Here is a 20102-nt window from a genome sequence, read left to right as displayed (position 1 = left end):
CTTTTCAAGCATTTTAATAAATATTAAAATATTAATAATGTATTAATAATATAATAATATTATTATAGATATATGTGTATGTTAGTGTGCTTTTAATATGTTAATTAATAATAACTTCAAATTCAGAACCTGCATTCATTAAGAAATTAAGTAATTACTATAATTTCAAAGATATGTAGTAGCCAAACTATATTTTACATTTTAAATATAAACACTAACAGTAAGCATATTCTTCAGATTCGTGAATCAATATTGAGAAATTCGCACTCCTGAATTTCTGTTACATTTCACAAAATATTTTTTTTATCGCAAAAGAATCGAAGTTAAATGTTATTTGCGTGGTCACATACAGAATGAAATTTCAAAAGTTTACAATTATAACTGGAAATTAATGTTGTTACCCATTTCAAACATTGTAAAAGCATTTTCATAACTGTTCTCCAAGTAGATCTGTTTACCAACCAAAAGTAGTTTTGTCAAGTTTAACAAAAGTCCACAATAAGCTTCTTGAAAACAGTTCTTATATTTAAAAGAATACATAATGATCGCTTTTAGCTGTTGCAATTATCTGTCCAAGCAGCTTGATAAAAAATCAGCGTAGCATAGGAACAAAAGCTGCTTCCCTCATATGTATTAAAAAAAGAAGAAGAAGAAGAAGAAGGAAAAGCTTGGTGAGATGAGTGTAGGGTGCACCGAATTCTACTTCGCTCCGGGTGCCGAAGTCTCTAGTTACGGCTCTGACAGTGAGTGTTACCCGAAATTTCACTTGAGCTTTCTTATTTAATGAAATTACAATACTTAACAGTCAAGGTGTTGTGTCCTAGGCGCTCTACACTAACGGATCTATTTGGTTTAACGGATTCCGAACGTCTCTTGGAATGCCGCTACGGATAGCCGTTTGATTCAATACAAAATAATAATTCAAATAATAAAAGAAGAGTCTACTATACTCTTTCGTCGCCCCAGCGGATAAGATTGTGGTATGTTATTGAAATTTTTACTTTTTGAATCATGCTTAATTAAACTTTTTAAAAATGCATATCAGCTCTGAAAATGTATTGTTTTGATCGAATACAGTACATGTTTTTAACACGTAAGTCAACGTTTGTCAAGATGTAAGATAAATACAATACTGTATTGCACCACAACGAAACATTCATCGGCCAGGCATGTGCGATAACTCGATTCAAAATTTGGAAATAATTATGTTTCGGAATAAATTTTTATATGTAGTTTCCGAAGAAATAGGGAAATCAATATTTATGCCGCTGGAAAGTACGTCGCTTGTTGCCAATCCAAATGCAGTTCACAGTTTTTATTCTATTGGAATGAATTCTTTACTTATTTATGTACTGTATCAGACAATTTTCCTATTATGAATACTTCAAAATTAGTAAAAATTGCTTTGGATATTTCGAAGTTAGTAGACACATACCTACCGGAATGTATAACTCAATTTATTATTTCTCTTGATATAGATAAATGTGAGATTCAGTAACTGATAAATATGCTATGAGAAGAAGCCATGTTTCTCTCATATCCTTACTCAATGTGATTATACTAATGAGGGCTCACGGCCTCATCTCGCTATAGTTGATGAAACGATTTTCCTCATTTAATTATGATGTTACAGTGAATGATGTTGCAAACTGTTAGTTTTTTTTCCGCACATACATCTTGGTAAAGAGAACGTAAGCTCACTATAATAATCATTAATTCTTTTAAACTTAATATTCTAGTATAAGCAATCTCAGCTGAGTCTTTATTCTGTTCACTTAATACTACCTATGCTTTAAAAGCTTACTGACCTTGGTTTCGGTAATGTTCGAGTAAAATATCGAAGGAAAAGAAAGCACCATTTAGCTGTTGCTTTCTCTCTCTCTTTCTGTTCTTTTCTTCCTTCCCACTGATTAAGCTTTGAGATTGTACATACACGCATATACACAAATACAACATGAAAGAGGTAATTTTTGGTTCTGGCTTCTTCGGAAATTTGCAACGTTTCTTCTTCATATCTAATCGTAGCTATTTGTATTTTCATCATATACAGGATATTAACATATTTCTTCCTTCCCCAAGGTTGTGTTACATGTCTGGGAGAAACTTTTGTTTACTGTACACTCCCTCATGTGGTTGTGTGTGTGTATATATGTGTGTGTTTATTTGGGTTGAATATAAGGCGGATCACTGATGGTGGTAATATGATACATCTCCGTTCATGATAGGTTTCAAGACGCTCTATCTGAGATCCGGATTGCTCATAAAATGATCACCTCCTGTAGTGATGTGCATGGGAAACTTAGGGGTTAAATATCAACCAGTCGATTACCCATGACCCGAAATATTTGCATGTAAAATTTGTAATAGATCGGATCACTAACGCGTTGCGTTTGAAGTAAAAATGCTGGTGTCCACTTCGAAGCTACAGTAACTGATCGGAGAAAGAGAACAATTTAACATCATCTACTCATCTTGATCAGCTCTTTGCTTTTCTGTTAAGTATGGTTTATTTTTCATTCCACAGAACACAATAAGTGCGGGTCGAAAATCAATATAACATAAATTATATTGCTGTATTTCAGAACAATTTAATTTCAGAAAAAAGAGCTATATTCTCCGGAAATGTCAGGGTCTTCACTCAGCGATTTGGTTCAAACTTTGGTGTAAGTTAATTCTTAAATGCTTATTTGACTGACTATTTATAGGTTCGGTTCAGTGTTCTATCAGAAAAGAAAGTGTACCGGAGGGCACATTTAATATTCGGAGGGGAACATTATTTTCACAAGCTACTATTCTACTTAGTATATTATTATATTATAGATGTATTATTTTGATCTCTTCCGGATGGGGCACTCTCAGAGCTCCGGGGGGCAGTGACCCCCGAAACACGTCTGAAAAAAAAAAAACTGTTTTGGCTACAAGTGTTAAATCCAAACTTACAGGATAACAAATATTTTAATTTACAGAGACACAGCAGGTCTTCAAATATTCTCGAGTTTGATTTATTTTTAACTAACGCACGCACTTCACCAACTTCGAAATGTTTAGCATTTTTGCAAAAGTTAGAACCAAACCTTTTTGAATAGCAGATAATACAAAATATGCTTCTATTTAATATTCTCTATTTGTTGATAATGGAGAAAAATAGTTTCCTTATTTGAGTGTTTTGTTTAACATTATGGAAAATTACACAAAGTTTCTAACACCATCAAAGCTTAGCTTTCCAGTTCCAACACTACGTCTTATAGGATTTAGTTTAAGGCAAGTGCAGGTTAACTTTCAACAACGTTTAAATTACTAAATAATACATATTTAACCGTCTTTCTAAAACTGGCTATATAATCAACCCGAGTTTATCTACACAAGGAATACAATTGAACACTGGACTAACATGTAAATTAAGAGGCAAATACAATTAATCAGGAAAATATAATAAACTACCCTCCACTACTTTTATATATCAATTCCCTGAATACTAATCACTCTAGCTTTGGAGCTATGTACAACTTTACAATTTTTGGTCAAATTCTGTTTTTATTTGACTCATAAGTTCCTTACACAATTCTTTTATTTCCTTATTAAGCAGAGTATAACGTCACAGGTGCATCATATTGCTATCTTTGCTATTTTTTGCTTTCAGTTAATGGCTGATGTCTACTTATCTCCTTAAAAAAGATCATCCATTCAATTCATTACAAACCACGATTGAGTTGTGGAAAATCAGTTAATACCTGTAGGATGAAAATTGGTTATAAATAAAAAGTTAAGACTCTCACTATGGTTACCTTGCATGCAAGAGTTCATACGAAAATTTCTTTTCTTAAACTGGATATTTTCATAGAAATATCCAATTCTTTAAGTGAAAAGTGATCCCATCTATTACAAACAAACAAAAAAGAATTTGAAAACAATATTTTCTACAAAATAGTACACAATTTTAAAAATAAAAGGAATATGCGTAACAACCAAACCACGAAGTTATGCAGAACTCTCGTCATGGTTACATGGTTAGTGTTGGGGCTGCGGTGGCTCAGTGGTAGAGCGTTCACCTCTGGTGCTAGGGGTCTTGGGTTCAAACCCTGCTCCCGTCAAGTGAACTTTGTGGTGGACAAACACCGTGTATGTGGGTTTTCTCGGGATTCTCCCGTTTCCTCCCACTTTCTTCATTCCACCATTTCATTCATTACTCATTATCACCGTCTCCTTTAGCCTAACCGGCATAACCGTGGGACGTAAAACTCAACATTTCATTTCATTTCATGGTTAGTGTTGGAGACACAATTCCATCCCCACTTTTCTCGCTGATCTAATTGCTAGGGTGTGCGCGTCTTTCAGAATCCCACGCTCGATTTTCAGTAGAAGAGCCTTAAAATTTAAATGCATTACGGTGGTTTAAATTCTACCTTAAATTGTAGGTCCACGTCTCATATAACCTCGGTGCTGACAAGGGAAAGTAAACTCCAACCAACCAACTGGTTTGATTCCCACTGGAAACTCATATAATTTCGATCCCAGGATATGCTGCGGACTCACGCCTCATATAGGTTTGATACTGAAAGAGATGCTAAAATCCAATACAACCAACCATTCTAACATGTGCAATATTGTCACAGGTACTGCGTAAACTGGTGCACGTAAAAACGTTAGTAAAAAACGAAATTAATAATAAAAACAAGAAGTCATTGCAAAGGCAAGTCTCATCTTCTAAGATGAATTAGTAATTAAATAATTCTAGGCTTCCTGCATATACGGCCATTTTAGCCATATATGAGGAAGGATGACATCCCTCGGCGATCACACTACCGGGGAAGTGAGGAAGGAAGAAAGAAATAGGGATGAAAAGACGCGGCCTGGGATACCATTCCGTTATTTGTCTGGTGTGAATAAAGAAATCTCAGGACAAATCTCACTCAGGATCGCTGGCCTGGAAAGGCTTTTTACATCTTTCTGAATGAGTGACTTTCTACGATCAATCTGGGAATGCACAAGATTAGAGTTATATGATGTTCGAGAATCGTGCACTTTCCTTTAATATTTGATTCTGATTCAATAACATTTTGAACATCTACATGCAACGCTTACAGTGTTAGTAAGTCATTTATTTAATCTATTTCAAATCTCAATGAGCTAGTGTTGAAGTGGTATGCTATATCACCGACCTTTGTCAAGTTCTCTGAGTAATATTATCAAACTAAGCGTTATGCGTGTATAATCCAACAACTTAGATTGAATGGATAAATTTCACTATAGTTTTCTCTAAATTGAAATAAATATTATTTATTTAAAGACACACACACAAAAAGCTAAACTTCAATTGGACAATTCATTCAGATGTTATAACTATGTTCCACTGCAAGGATACTACTAACGAATGAACGTGATTGTGCATTATATATAGACATATATAGCTATCAAAATAATGGAAAACACAATTTATCAATGTCAATATAGCGGTAAATCACTTTTAACATTCAGCACAGCTTGTATTTCTCTATTTCTCGCGGAATTGAGGCATATAACTTGTGAATCCATTCCAGAGGAAGAGTAGACAACTTCTCGCGCAGTGCGGCACTGAATTGAGTCAGCGACGATAAAGTAGCAAACTGCGTAGATTTGCTGCTTTTAAATGACCATAGATATTCAACAACGTTGAAGTGGGAGGAGATGTTGAATGCATGCTGATGATTCTCAAATCACGCCTCAACGATTTACCACAAGATGAACCTCGTCACCTAAAATGTCCTCATAATTACTGAGACGCAGAATCAGTGGAACAACCAATACCAACAAATTGCAGCACAAACTAGCACGATGCCAATGCAGTGTTCAACGGTAAGAAGTCGGCAATCGAAGCAAAGTACGTATAAAGAAGGTGGCACATGCCTCTTCGGGCATCAGCCAAACACAAACATGATCTGCTGTTCGAAACGAAGATCACACTACTCCCTTGAAATCATTGGCGCTCCATACTTTATGTAATAGGCACCATTTCATTCGTGCTAACGCGCGCTACACAGTATTGTACAACTTGACGGCAATAAACCGAGGTTTCAAAATCGCAACATGACAACGGATGTTGAGATTATGCACCTCTCGTCGGTAGAAACAGGTCGTTCCAAATACTGACTGAGTTCTGCAATCAGTTGTGCCGCATTCGCTCTATTGTTATTTACGACAATAATATGTAACGACAATAATTTACAATGATTAAATGTTTCTGTACATTTTTTGATAACTATCTTATGTATTGCATACTTTTCCAGGGCATACAGAGACTCAATAGTATTGTACCCATCTCTGGTGCGAAGGATCCTTGGTTGATACCCAACCACGCGAGTCTGCGGTGCACAACATTGCGTTTGCGGGTTTTCTTGAGATTCTCCCGTTTGTTTCCACATTCTCACTCAAACAATTACTTTATAATAATTCACTTTCATTAATCACCCACCTTCTTCAGCCTAAAAGGGCATAATCTAAAATGTAAAATTAGAAATTTTATTTTATTTTCATTTGGCTAATTTTCCATAGTCAATCCATTACCAAGATCCAAGATAAGGTCGTGATTGCGATGAAAATTTAAATGAACGTTAAATTTAGAAAAGGAAAATACATTTGAGACGTGGAGCTGATTTATTTTGACAATGAAATAACCAAAACAGATTACATGATACTTCGAAAACGATATGAAAATTTCTCAGTTCTACCACAGCGCACAGTTACAAATAATTTAAGGAGGAACCTCTAGGTCAAACATTGTACAATACCAATGCTATGATAGCATTCGCTGCTTTCGCACTTTCTGCCTGTGGGTTATGTGTTATTAAAAGTTCGTTTTCATAAATTGACAGAATGGTGTCAGCAAACAATAAATGCCTATTCTTCCTTGTCCATCTTCACTGATGTAAAATGCTTCTTCTGTTATCAATGCAGTTCATCAAAAAAGCAACCTGGGGATTTCACGTAGAGATCAATCAATTCGCTTTCAACACTCTCTTTTACCACCTACGTTTCATTTATCCGTAACATCATTGACACCCACTTCTGGAACACCGCCACGAGAAACACACGGACAGATAACATCTAGCACATTAGGATTATCGATTAAGGATGTACGCAAATCTCTCGATAAAGGATTCATACATATAATTAAAGCTTATATAAAATGTTAATGTTTCCTCTCGGCTACTCCTCCCATCACGTTGCTTCAACTCGCTATGCAAAGTACATATGTTTTCATATCTCTTATGTTGATAGCTGAACATTCAATCAACATATAGCATCCATCTTATTGTCGGATTGAGACCAATACTAACTACATATCTCTGCAATGTCTTGCATTTAAAAAGTTGAACGTGTCCGAGTTAAGCGAGGTCAGTTTTCTTGACTAAGGTTCTCTTAGTTTAATTTAAACAACTGTCAGATCTGTACCCATTATAGTAGAACAACCCTCATTAACTTAAAAATTTTGTTCCGATAAACATTTTCTCAAATCTTTTGAAACATATGTTTAATGACACTCAGTTTCACAAATATCTCTATTATTTACTTTGTTAGCTTATGTTCATTTTCGTCCTGACATTTTGTATACAATGAAGAACAATGGCAAAATGTCCCGAAGCTTTTCAAGGAAAGACAAAAAATAGACAAAAAGATAAAACTTAAAAGATGCAAATTAAATAATGAATTCAATATAGTTTAAAGAGTTTCTTCTCCCATAAAAGTACCACAAGGCCGTACTTACTGCGAAAATAAATATTAGTATACATGTATATCAAAATCTAATTTTCTAATATACATATTTTTCAGTCTATTTCAAATTATATAGGTTGCCCATTTACAACGCAGCCAGGAGGGTGATATACATTTTGAACCGAAATGTATAATTCTTATATCAAAGTTAAACCTTGTACATGCCGATTTTTTTAAATCTTGATACAACGAATGGAGTTCATTATCTTTGTAAACTTGTTGTTTAATACAACTCCATAGAAAAAAAAAATCCACAGATGTCAAGTCAGAGGAGTGACATGACCATAAGTTTTTATTTATTACACGGTCACAAAAAAAAAAAAACTTTGAACACGTCTATGTTCCATTGGGCGTATGACATGTTTCATTTTGTAGAAACCAACACGATCGTTATGTTTCAGAAGAGAAACAAATGAATTGCGTGATAGGGTCACGGTATACGGTGCCATCAACTATTGTATGAAAAAGAAAGGTCCGATTATTCGGCATCGTGACATTGCGCAGCACACACATCTATCTTCTGGGGCTGTAACTATTATTCGTGCAACACATGGGGATTGCCAATAGTATAGTATCTTGATATCTGACTGTTCATGTATCCATTTACAAAACCAAGTTTCATCACTAAAAATATTTCGTTCAATTCATTGAATTTTTTTTTTTTTGCCTCTGGAAAAAGATTTAAACCAAAGGTGATATTCATTCGAGAATCTTCGTTATTTTCAGTTTTTGCACAGCCTATACTTTATTCTTAACGGAGTTGGTCTACGGCCCCGGACTTTTAATATGACCGGTACATATATATGTAAAAAGAAAACACTGACCAGTCAGAACATTGGGACTATCGAATTAATATATGGTATGTTGTACTTTGGCTCATAGGACATCAGTAATACGGTTTGGCACGGAAGCAATGAAAACTTGGTAGGTAGCTGGAGGAATGGTGCACCATATCTGCACACACATAAGTCACTTAATTCTCGTATATTTCTTGAAAGGGAAATACGAGCTCGGTTCTGATGACATCCGAAAGTTTTTCAATTGATGAATTTTGGAGCCACTACAGCAATTGAAATTCACTACTATGTTCCTTGATCCACTGCAGCACAATGTTCGCTCTACGGCAAAGAGCGTTGTCCTGCTGGAAATACGGCTCAAATGAATGGATGTGGGAGATTAGCAACGACCTGCCGATAGCTAGAACTCGTAATGGTGCCCTCAATACGCACTACCGGGACCATGTAAAAGATCCCCAAATCTTAATGGAGCCACCAGTTTGTCGTCATCCTATTGTACTGTACATATTTCGAGCAGCTGTTCCACTGGAAGACGACGGATTCTGACTTGGTCATCCATGTAATGAAGGCAGTATTGTGATTTATCGGACGATGCAACGTTGTGTCCAATGGCGATGTCCAACGTTGCTCTGCGGTCCAATGGCGATGGTAAAGTGCATATTCCAGTCGTCAAATTTGATGCCGTGAGGTTAATATTGGTATACGTGTGGGACGTCGACTGCAGATGCCGTGCGTAACAGTGTGCGGTGAGCTGTGCGCTCAGACACACTCATGCTTTTAAAGCCTGCTGTTAATTGTGCCACATCCCTACCCTGTTCTATTAACCTCGACAGTCTACAACGTCCGACTTTTTAAATTAGCTTCGATCGACTCGTTTTTTGTAGTTTGGTGTTGGTTTCACTGTCCTTTTCCCATCTTTGGAATACAGTAATCACTGCAGCTTGCGAACACCCGACAAGTTGTGCTGTTTTCACGATGAGTGTTCTCAGCTCTATATCCATCACAATCTGAGCCATGCAAAACTCTAATATATCACCGGCCTTCTCCACTTCACGCATCCACCGCACAATGACTGGTTGAGTGAGATCTCTGTCACCGTTTGGCGAGCGGTTCTGCTATGTCCAGTGGCGTATTTAGGGGGGTGGCTTCCGGGCTTAAGCCCCCCCGAAATCTTACTTAGTATAGTAAAGTAAATGAAATATCTTGCAGAATTTTCACATTTCCAGGCAAAGCCCCCCCGAAAGTTAGCAAAGCCCCTCCCGAAATAAAATCGTAAATACGCCACTGGCTATGTCCCAACGTCAGCTCAACGACTTCCTTTAAAAAGTACGGTAGCGGAGGTCATACTGTTTTGGCTGGTCAGTATATATCACAAATTAACTAAAAACAAGCGTTTTAATCTTAAAAAGCCCCTCCATCATAACAAATATCATAAGCAATATAAATACAAAGAAGAAATCTTGACTAATTGATTGATCTACCTCTAGGCCAAGCCGCTTAAGGTACAAATTTGAAATTTGGATAGGGCATAGGATTTGTGATATAAAGTTTTACTAAGACCCAAGGGGAACGGGAATGGTTGAAACTTCATAACGAGTAACTACATAATTTATACGGTTTACCGAACATTGTTAGGGTCATCAAATCTAGAAGGCTCAGGTGGGCAAGTCATGTATCCAGGATGGAAGAAAGTAAGCACGCTTTCAAAGCCTTAACTGGGAAACCAATCGGAAAATGACCATTAGGAAGACTTAGTTGCAGACAGGAACACAAATAAGAATACAAAGTAGAAACTGGATCCAGTTGGCTTTTTAAAGTCAGTGGAGAGCTTTTGTGAACGCGGCATTGAACCTCCGGATCCCATAGGCCATAGAGTTAGTTAGTTAAAGTCCTACTAAGTAAGGACTTTTATAAACTCATCGGGAAAGAGGGACGACAATTATTATCTTTAAAATGGTCATATCTCGAAATCTCTTAAGGATAGAGACATGAAATTTCGGTATTTAAAATAATTAGACACGCGTTTCACCGTTTGTTGATACTTGCTCTAGAAGGAAAGAGAAGAACGGCGAGAAGGAAAAAGGGCGGGGATACAATTGTTATAGCTGGATGGCCATATCTGGAAATTCGTTAAGGTTAGAGACTGAAATTTGTTTGTAGCATTTTTTGTTTAAAATAATGAAAGACGCGTTTAAGCGTTTTAAAAATCATTTTTCTAGAAGGGAAGAAAAGGGTGGGAAGGGAGAACAAGAGTCGGGGTTGCAATTGTTAAAATAACATGGCCATATAGGTTTAAAATTTAAAATAATTAAAGACTTGTTTCAGCGTTTTTACGTTTCCCTTAGAAGGGAAGAAGAGGCCGAAAGAAAAAAGGTGGAGTTGTAATTCTTAAAATAAAATATCCATATCTCGAAATCCCTTAAGTAAAAGTAGAGACATGCTAATTAAAGAAGTGTTTCAGCATTTTTTGATGTTTCCGTTAGAAAGGAAAAAAGGGTGGGGGCTGCAATTGTTATAATAAAATAGCCATATCTCGAAATCCATTACAATTAGAGACGTTAGGAATATGAGAATTGCGAGGTTGTAGGTTACGCACATATGGGGTTCTGGGGGACGAAGTCCCCATCTAGGAAGTGTAAGAACCAAATCTCACAATATTTCCATTGAAGATATATCATGCCACATTTGTGTTGGGAAAAATTAGAACGAGAATGGCTGTTCCGGAAATGGAACCTTAAATCTACCTATCGTCCAAATATCTTTGGTATAACGTGGTAATTGAACTTTGATAAAACCCAGCTCTCTGATAAAAGCAAATCGAAAACTGAAGATTATTAAAGTAATAATAATAATAATAATAATAATAATAATAATAATAATAATAATAATAATAATAATAATAATAATAATATTCGAAAAGCTCCTTGGTTGATGAGGTAGAGAGAAGGAAAAAAACATAAATAGGTCTACTTAAAAAGTCATTGAAGCTTTCGAAAGGTCGTTTGCACGGCCTTCCCACCTATTCAATTAGATTTCATGCCTATAATAACTTTTAACGGTCTGATCTATTACTTTATCCCACACAATGATGGGCAACCAACTCTTCACGCGACCCATTACACACACATAACCACAGACTATTAAAGCATCGACGCTACGGTGACAACTACTATTGAAATGAAAACACGAAATGACTAATTATTGACAAAATCTAAGTTAGTTCTCGGAAAAAGATTGTTCCAAGGCTTCTGACCAGTTTTTGCTTCATCTGTTAAGGAAGGAGAAGAAATGAGCATAGGACTTGTTGGATGCGTTCACACGAGAAAAATGGTACGCATCTGGTGGTGCTCTGCTCAAGATGGGTGTCTCACGCAAGTGGAATGAAAACCGCAGCTCAAGTGGTAATTATAGGGGCTGCCAAGAAGGGTATAAATAACTGAAACCATCGAATCGCTGTTAATCTGACTGCACACACGCATAAGCATTAAAAATGAATTATTCTATCCTAGCTCCTCTGCTTTTTTCTTTCTTTAACGGTCGGTCGGTGTCCTCAAGAATAACACTGAAAGATATTTAACAAGAACATTACAAGAAAACATTCATTAAGTATGCACGTGCTCTGCTGGACAAAATTTCATCTCCCTTATTTTTATGGGTACTCCTTAGAGATGTTAATTAGCAGAACTTCAGCAGTAAGTGCCGAAATTTATTCAGTAATGATCCAAGGTGAGAAAGAAATTTTATTATTGTGTGTGTGTGTTATATGTCAAAAAAGAGCAAGTTTTTTTTTTTTTTTCAACAGTAAAGTCCTCCCATAATTATAAAATTGCAAGACTACCACTATAGAATTTCACATCTCAACTTCACACTTAGTGGCTTTATTTCCTGTATTTCAAGACAGGTCCTGAAGGTGTTTGGAAATAAAAGGCTCCATGCTTTCTTGACTTCAGCATTCATATGGATGATGTAAGTCAACATATTACGCTCCGGTTCCTTTACTTCTTCAGATTGCCCCAGGTACCCATTTTACAGAGTCTGGGTGAACCTCAGGGTCGCATTGAAACGAGAATAGGATAAGAAAAAGATTTCCGCTCGCTATCGGTGATCGAACTCGTCTACCCAGCTGTCAGGTGGCTATGCCAACTACACTGCTGTAGCTCTGTGTTTGCTCAATATACCTGGAAACTTTAGATTAAAAGTATAGCTTTCTCAAGTGAAATACACACAATAATAATGAAACTACACTCACTTAAGTTCTGTAATCAATACACATACAGTGTTCCAACGTTACAATGTTCCAATACCAACAACGTTTAGCCTAATACAAAATAAGGCAAAAAGATAGAGAAATCTAGGTATAGAAATGATTCCTTTCGGCGTTATGACCAGCCGAAAATTTTTGATTAAAAAAATGCTGAATGAGTCATAACTCGTGAACAAAATGTCGGATCAAAGTCAGGTAAAACAGAAGACGCCCATTACTGTAGAAATGGAAGAGGTGAAGAGGAGGTAGCGTGGTCCTGAAGTCCAGCTCTCTTACAGACGACATTAGGGGTGGCCAATTTTGGAATTTTTACCTTCCGGAATCCGGAAAGTAAAATCGGAAAAATTCCGGATTTCGAAAAAATCCGGAATTTTTTCGAATTCCAGATTATTTGAATTCCGGAATTTTCTATATTCCGGATTTTTCCAAAATCCAGAAAGTGAAATTTCCGATTCCAGAAAAACAGATTCCGGAAAATTTTGACAATCCCTAGACGAGATAGTGTAGCAAGTAATGACCTATACTGTGAGGATTGCTCTTTCAGGATTGCCTTGTGTATCCGCCAACTGCACCAAGATTCTAATCTCGGTAGTGGTTCGGAGCCCACATCTTGTCCTTCATAATCTTAGTGTTGCATAAAGACACACAACATAAAATCTCAAACTCAGAACTAAGAATAAAAGTCTTTATGCAATACAATATACGGTCTAAAATAATTCACATCACGCAAGGAATTTATGTTTGCTGACGTTGACAAAATTACAAAAAAAGTAACTGAACCAAAATATGTTAATATTACGTTTTTATATTTGGTCTAGGAATTAATTCGTGCGGGTGGACAAGAGATGGCGCAACGAACGGAGTGCCCCACAGTTCCGTGTATCCATACATGTGTTGCAAACCCCTGTCATCGCGTATCGTTCGTAGTATAGGGCAGTGGATTAAAGCGTCAACAACACCAGTTTGTAGTTAAGTGAACATGGCGCAATTTGTGCCTGATAAAGTGTTTTTGCGGGGTGTCCTGCTGCATTACTTTAACATGCAGAAAAGTGCGACTGAAAGTCATCGTATTTTGGTGGAAGTGCATGGTGACCATGCTCTAGCTGAGCGAACGTGTCAGAAGTGGTTTGCACGGTTTAGAAGTGGTGATTTCGGCTTGGCAGACCAAGAGCGAGCTGGACAGCCAAAAAAATTTCAAGACGAAGAATTGACAGCATTGCTCGAGCAGGATTCGTGTCAAACGCAGGAACAACTTGCAGCAGCATTAGGCGTTGATCAAACAACAGTCTCCAAACGCTTGAAAGCCATGGGAATGATTCAAAAGATGTCACATTGGGTTCCACATGAATTGAAAGACAGAGACGTTAAAAGACGAAAAACCATTTGCGAATTGCTGCTTCAACGACAGAGCAGAAAGGGGTTTCTGCATCGAATTATTACGGGTGATGAGAAGTGGATCCATTACGAGAACCCTAAACGAAAAAAGGCCTGGGTGAAACCAGGTGAACCAGGTCCATCACAACCAAAACGAGATATTCACTGTGCAAAGGTTATGCTGTGCATATGGTGGGATATGAAAGGTGTGGTGTACTATGAGCTGCTGCAACCGGGTGAAACTATGAATGGAGAACGTTATCGACGACAATTAATGCGTTTGAAGCAAGCTCTGGCCAGAACACGACCAGAATGGGAGAACAGACATGATAAATTTATTGTTCAACATGATAACGCTCGCCCACATGTCGCAAAACCGGTCAAAACCTATTTAGAAAATGTCGGATGGGAAGTTTTACCCCACCCGCCGTATTCACCAGACGTTGCTCCTTCGGACTACTACTTGTTCGATTGCATGAACAACGATTTGATTGGACAGCGGTTTACTTCTTCAGAAGATATCGAAACATGGGTCTCTGACTGGATCGCTTCCAAGGATGAGGACTTCTTTCGCCACGGAATCCGTACATTGCCTGACAGATGGGCGAAAGTGGTGGCTAGCGATGGACAATATTTTTCTTAAGGTATTTATGTATTTTGTGTTTGTACTACAGCTTCAATGTGTGCGTACCAACCGCACGAATTAATTCCTAGACCAAATAGATCTTGTTCGTTTGTTAGAGTTGCCTTATTAAATGTCTATGTTAATGATGGAAACGAAAAAATTCTCCCAATTTTGTTACTTTATAATACAATTGAAGGGTAAGGGGGAAAAACCAGGAATGTCCATTTATGTGCTTTATCGGGTGCTTTGTCCTATCTGTTGGTGACTAACGGTAGTATTTGAATGTATATCCCATGTATGCGTAGATGTATAAATGTCCATGTAAAAGGGGCAAAATATTTAATTAACCCTATTCTTTTTACGCGGTTTTCAATATTAAAACGCCGTTTTCTCGAAAATGCAGTTTTGTGAAATTCCTTCTTTTCCCCCCTTACCCTTCAATTCAGAGTTACGTAAATTGTTTCGTTCTAAGGTATAAAAAAAACACACTTTCATTTTTTAAAACTAATTTTTCCACAAAACTACATGAGGAATGTATCTTTCTAACTGATAATTCATAGTATTCGAGTTTGTTACGAATTGGGTTAAACTGACATTAATTATCTGCACAGGGATTATTTTAAGGCATGAAACGTCTTTCTGACAGCTTAAAACCACTAATAAAAGTTCAAACATATTTCTACCTTGTTCTGCAACTGGAGAATGGGCATAGTTCTCATTTGCACTTGCACCTCTCGCTGGATAATTTCTAGCGTGGATATCTCGAAGAAACCACACTCCTGCAGAGCAAGACATGTTCTCTGTACTTGTTCAATGCACGGCGAAAAAGAGCAGAAGCGACCACCTAGAAAGAAAACAAAATAATAATAATAAAAGTATACAACCCATCTTGTCTTAAAATTTCATATTAATACATCTTATGAAGCCGAGTATGTGTTCTTGTGTGTACTAAACGCTGCAACTAGTGTTAAAAGTATTTTTTGTTACAGTGGTTTTATTATATTATTTTCCTGTTTGTTAGATTCAAATATTGGAACTTAAATTTCAAGCATTTCAATAATAAGTAGAAATCTGAAATATTGTACAGATATGTAAATATAATGACAATATAATATTTTCACAATATTGACTCTAGTTTACCGTTTGACTGTAAAATTAATAAAAATAATTATTTTGAAAAATTATCGAGCACCTACTGCTCATATAACCCAACAACTTATGAATACCGATATTTATTGGTTGCAAACAACTAGGCGTTCGGTTTGTTAAAGCCAAATCTTGAAACTTAAATTTCACAAACTTCCATAACAACTAAAACTAATTTTGTACGTACACGTAAATAAAGTAAAAATTTTTAGTTTTGCGTCCCTCGGGTATTCCATGTAGGCTAAAGGAGACACTGATGATGAGAATAAATGAAATGATGGAATGAAGAAATTGATAGGAAAGCGAAGAACACCGACAAAACGCACACACATGGTGTTTATCCATTACAAAATCCCTTGATGGGAGCTGGGTCGACTCAGAGAACCCACGGGTCAGAGGCGAATGCTCTACCACAGCTCTTGTACAGACACGTAAATCCAATGACAGATACAATATTTTTACGGGTGATTGGTTGGTTGCACACTAAGCGTTCTATTGCAGACTAAGCGTTCTATTTGTTAGAATCAATCGTGGAACTTCCATAATAACTAGAGCTCTGAAATTGTCTACAGACACGTAAACCCAACAGCAAGATAATATTTTCACGTAATTTCTTGCTCTAGCCTATCGTTTTACAATAAATTATTTATAAATAATACGGATGGTTCTCGTTTATAAATCGAGATGATACGAGACTTACAGGAGACAAAATCGAGACGGACACTCGTAGTTCGAGACGATACCAAGGCGAGACTAAGCCGAGTCTCGAAAGTCTCGGTCTCATTTCGAATATTAAAATACACACAAATACACACAACACAAATTATCTTGGCCCAAAATTCTTGCATTACTAAATTGCATGTAAAATAATATTAACAAAACAAAACTGACCAGAGCACTAAATATATATTAATAATATTTGTGTTAACAGTTTCGGCAATGTAACATCGCCTTTATCAGACACATTATCAATATTAGATACGAGGCGCAGTCAACAAGTTCCCGGAATGTTGTTGTAGTTTTGGCATTTGTGATGCAACCACAAAGAATATTGTGCAACACAGTCCTTAAGTTGCGTAATTATCAATTTGCCAAATGTAAACACGTCTTAACAGGCATTGTCCGAATAGTGTAACTGAACGGAGGAGGTGCAGAGATCACTTGAAGCAATTTCACAGATCAAGCTAAACTAACTAACTAACTCTATGGCCTATGGAACCCGGAGGTTCAGTGCCGCGTTCACAAAAGCTCTCCACTGACTTCTATCCTTAGCTAATTGCATCCAGTTTCTACTTTGTATTCCTATCTCTGCGAGATCCATCTTAATATTGTCCTCCCATCTGCGCCTAGGTCTTCCTAATGGTCGTTTTCCTATGGGTCTACCAGTCAAGACTTTGAAAGCGTTTCTACCTTCTTCCATTCTAGCTACATGACCTGCCCACCTAAGCCTCCTAGACTTGACGACCCTAACAATGTTGGGTAAACCGTATAATCTATGTAGTTCCTCGTTATGAAGCTTCCGCCATTCCCCATTCTCGTTCCTCTTGGGTCCGAATATTCTTCTCAGGATCGTGTTCTCTAATACTTTCAGTCTATGTTCTTCCCTCAGAGTAAGCGACCATGTTTCACAACCATACAGAACAACAGGCATGATTATCGTTTTATATATTTTAAGCTTTAAATTCCTCGACAGGATTCGCGACGACCGCAACACGCAAATATCAAATTCATGTGCAAATTGGGGAAAATCTGATTCAAAGAGTTTTAAAAACAGTTTAGTGTCATCGGACGTTTAGTTCTTCCCAAAGCTAAAAATGGGCTTTTCTGTTTCACTAACGTAGAAGTGATCAAAACCAACGCGATGGCGCCAGCAATCGCAGGAGCGGTGGAGCAAGTGTCTATATTCCAAAGGTGTCTACTTTGAAGGTATACGTAAATGTGTACTTATATTGTGGTAATAGAGAGCTACAGCTCAATTCCGGGAACTTTTTGACTACTCTTCGTATATCAAAATATTAGATAATACACAGTATGTCTGATGAAGACATATTACATTCCGAAACTGTTCTACAAGTATTATTAATATATATTAGTGCTTTGACCAGTATTTTAATTGATAATGTCGTATGTTTCCCATCTATACTGAACAATATACATGTACGATAGTGGAACAATTACTCTTAGATTTGTGCAGTGATAGGCGTATGTACGGGAGAAAGGGGCCAAATGACACTTCTGACAAGTGCTGTATCGAAAGTTTTTTTTTTTTTTTTTTTTTTTTTTTTTAACAGCACACAATTTTGAATACGGATTGAATATATTTTATCCTCTTTCCAGTCATTTAATTACTCAAAGAGCATGTTGCCAACATATTACGAATTCTTATTTTTGTAAAGAAAACTCATAAGATTTAATAACCGGAACCTTATTTTACGCACAGTTTGCAAATTCGTCGTTGATTTACTAAAACCGCTCGTATAAACAATGGTACCAACTTTTCCTTTTTGAAACTGAAGGTAATATAATCAAATTGAAGGAGAATAAGAGCTGAAATTTTGGAATAAAATAGGGCAAAATCATGAAAAGAAAAACAGCATTAAATTAATTTAAAGAAAGAACTGGTTAGAGTTATGAACCAGCACATTACATTAAAAATGTGTTAAAGAACTGTACATTAATATTTCTTTTTTTAAAAAATCGTTTCACTAATCAACAAAAGTACTACACACATTTTCCTTTGTTCTTTATCTTTGCGCGAACTGTATTTTGAGACGTAATCCTAATTTTTGTAGTGAAGTTAGGGATTCAGTGCGTTATCTGGTATGATTGAATAATACTGATTCAAATAGGACGGAAATAAACTATAGTGCTCGACTTGACTGATTAGAGGTTCTTTAGCCACTATTGAGGGTATGTGAGACAAGGTCTATTACTTGAGGTGGAATCTAAAACACTATTCGGGTTTTATCCAAGGCTTGACAGACCAGTTAAGGATTGAATCCGCGAACACACATATACAAAGCGTAAGCAATAATTACTTAGCTCTGAATGCCTACATGGCTAACAGTAATTTCCTAGTCAAGAATGAGGTTATGAAAAAAGGATGATATGACATGCTATAAGGTGATACCATTTACACATATTTAATTTCTAACATCATCTAACAATGTATTTCAAGACTATCGAGATGAGATGGAGACTTGGCCCTCGGGACTGAAATCGAGATAAGCACATGTTGGCCGAGACAAGACTGAGATTTTTTACTCGAGAAATGATCACTATTTGTCAATCGAGACGAGATCGAGACTGCAAGAATTCTCGTGTCTAAGTAATAATTATAGAGCGCCTTCTGTTTATGCAACCTAATCCATCACTGAAGTGCGGCTGGTTGCAGACGACTAGGAGTTCTGTTAATTTCATATCAACAAGACTGAGTATTTTTTTTTCTTTTCATACCAAGAGAATACTACCTTCCTCAATAAATATAAAGGTAAAAAACAAATACCGTAGAGAAAAAAAATAGTCTGACGTCCCACGTTATGCATCGAGGCTAACGGAGACAATGATGATGATAACGAATGAAATTGTTTTACGGATATAGTGGGAGGAAACGGGCGACATCCCTGAGAAAACCTACACAGAGGTGTTTACCACAAAACCTACTTGACGCGAGGTGGGATCGTACCAAGGACCTCTACGCACTAGAGATGAGCGTTGTAGCACTCGGTCACAGAGAAATGCAATCAAAACTAAAAAAAATTGGGCGCGAGTGAATCATTTCCCTACTATCCATAAAAACTTTAGCTCTCAACTTTATAAATAGCACCCGATGTTTCAGTATTAGTTCCATTTCTTCATTTTATCCCACCAACTTAATTATTTTCTCCTTTTTAGTGATTTTTTTCTAAACTTTTGTTAATAAGGCAATAACAATGAATTACCCAACAAATGCACTCCTATTTACTGTATTTTATAAAATAATTACTTTTATTTAGTTAGTTACTGTTAGGTCTTAGCTGCATTACAACAGCTGAAAATAAAAGTAGTACTTACTACTTCCATAACTTTAGCGCAAACAGATTTCCCTTAAATGGACCGACAACCACACTAACTATTATCTGATCACGATAACAGTGCTGGTCTTGGT

The 20102-nt window shown here is 36.7% G+C and overlaps 1 protein-coding gene across 1 annotated transcript in view; it reads right to left on the bottom strand.

The window, feature by feature from the left end:
* The window catches only part of Trmt61 (tRNA methyltransferase 61), a 224387-nt gene that overhangs the window by 21544 nt on the left and 182741 nt on the right, over positions 1 to 20102 (bottom strand). The window contains exon 4 of the mRNA XM_081758959.1: positions 15493 to 15653. Within this exon, the coding sequence (XP_081615085.1) occupies positions 15493 to 15653 (161 nt within the window). The remainder of the gene's footprint in view (positions 1 to 15492; positions 15654 to 20102) is intronic.

The sequence above is a fragment of the Thermobia domestica genome, chromosome 5, assembly GCF_964235325.1.
Source record: "Thermobia domestica chromosome 5, izTheDome1.hap1.1, whole genome shotgun sequence".
NCBI classification, from domain to species: domain Eukaryota; kingdom Metazoa; phylum Arthropoda; class Insecta; order Zygentoma; family Lepismatidae; genus Thermobia; species Thermobia domestica.
Note: the sequence above shows the minus strand (reverse complement) of the source record. Positions and strands in the feature narration are given on the sequence as shown.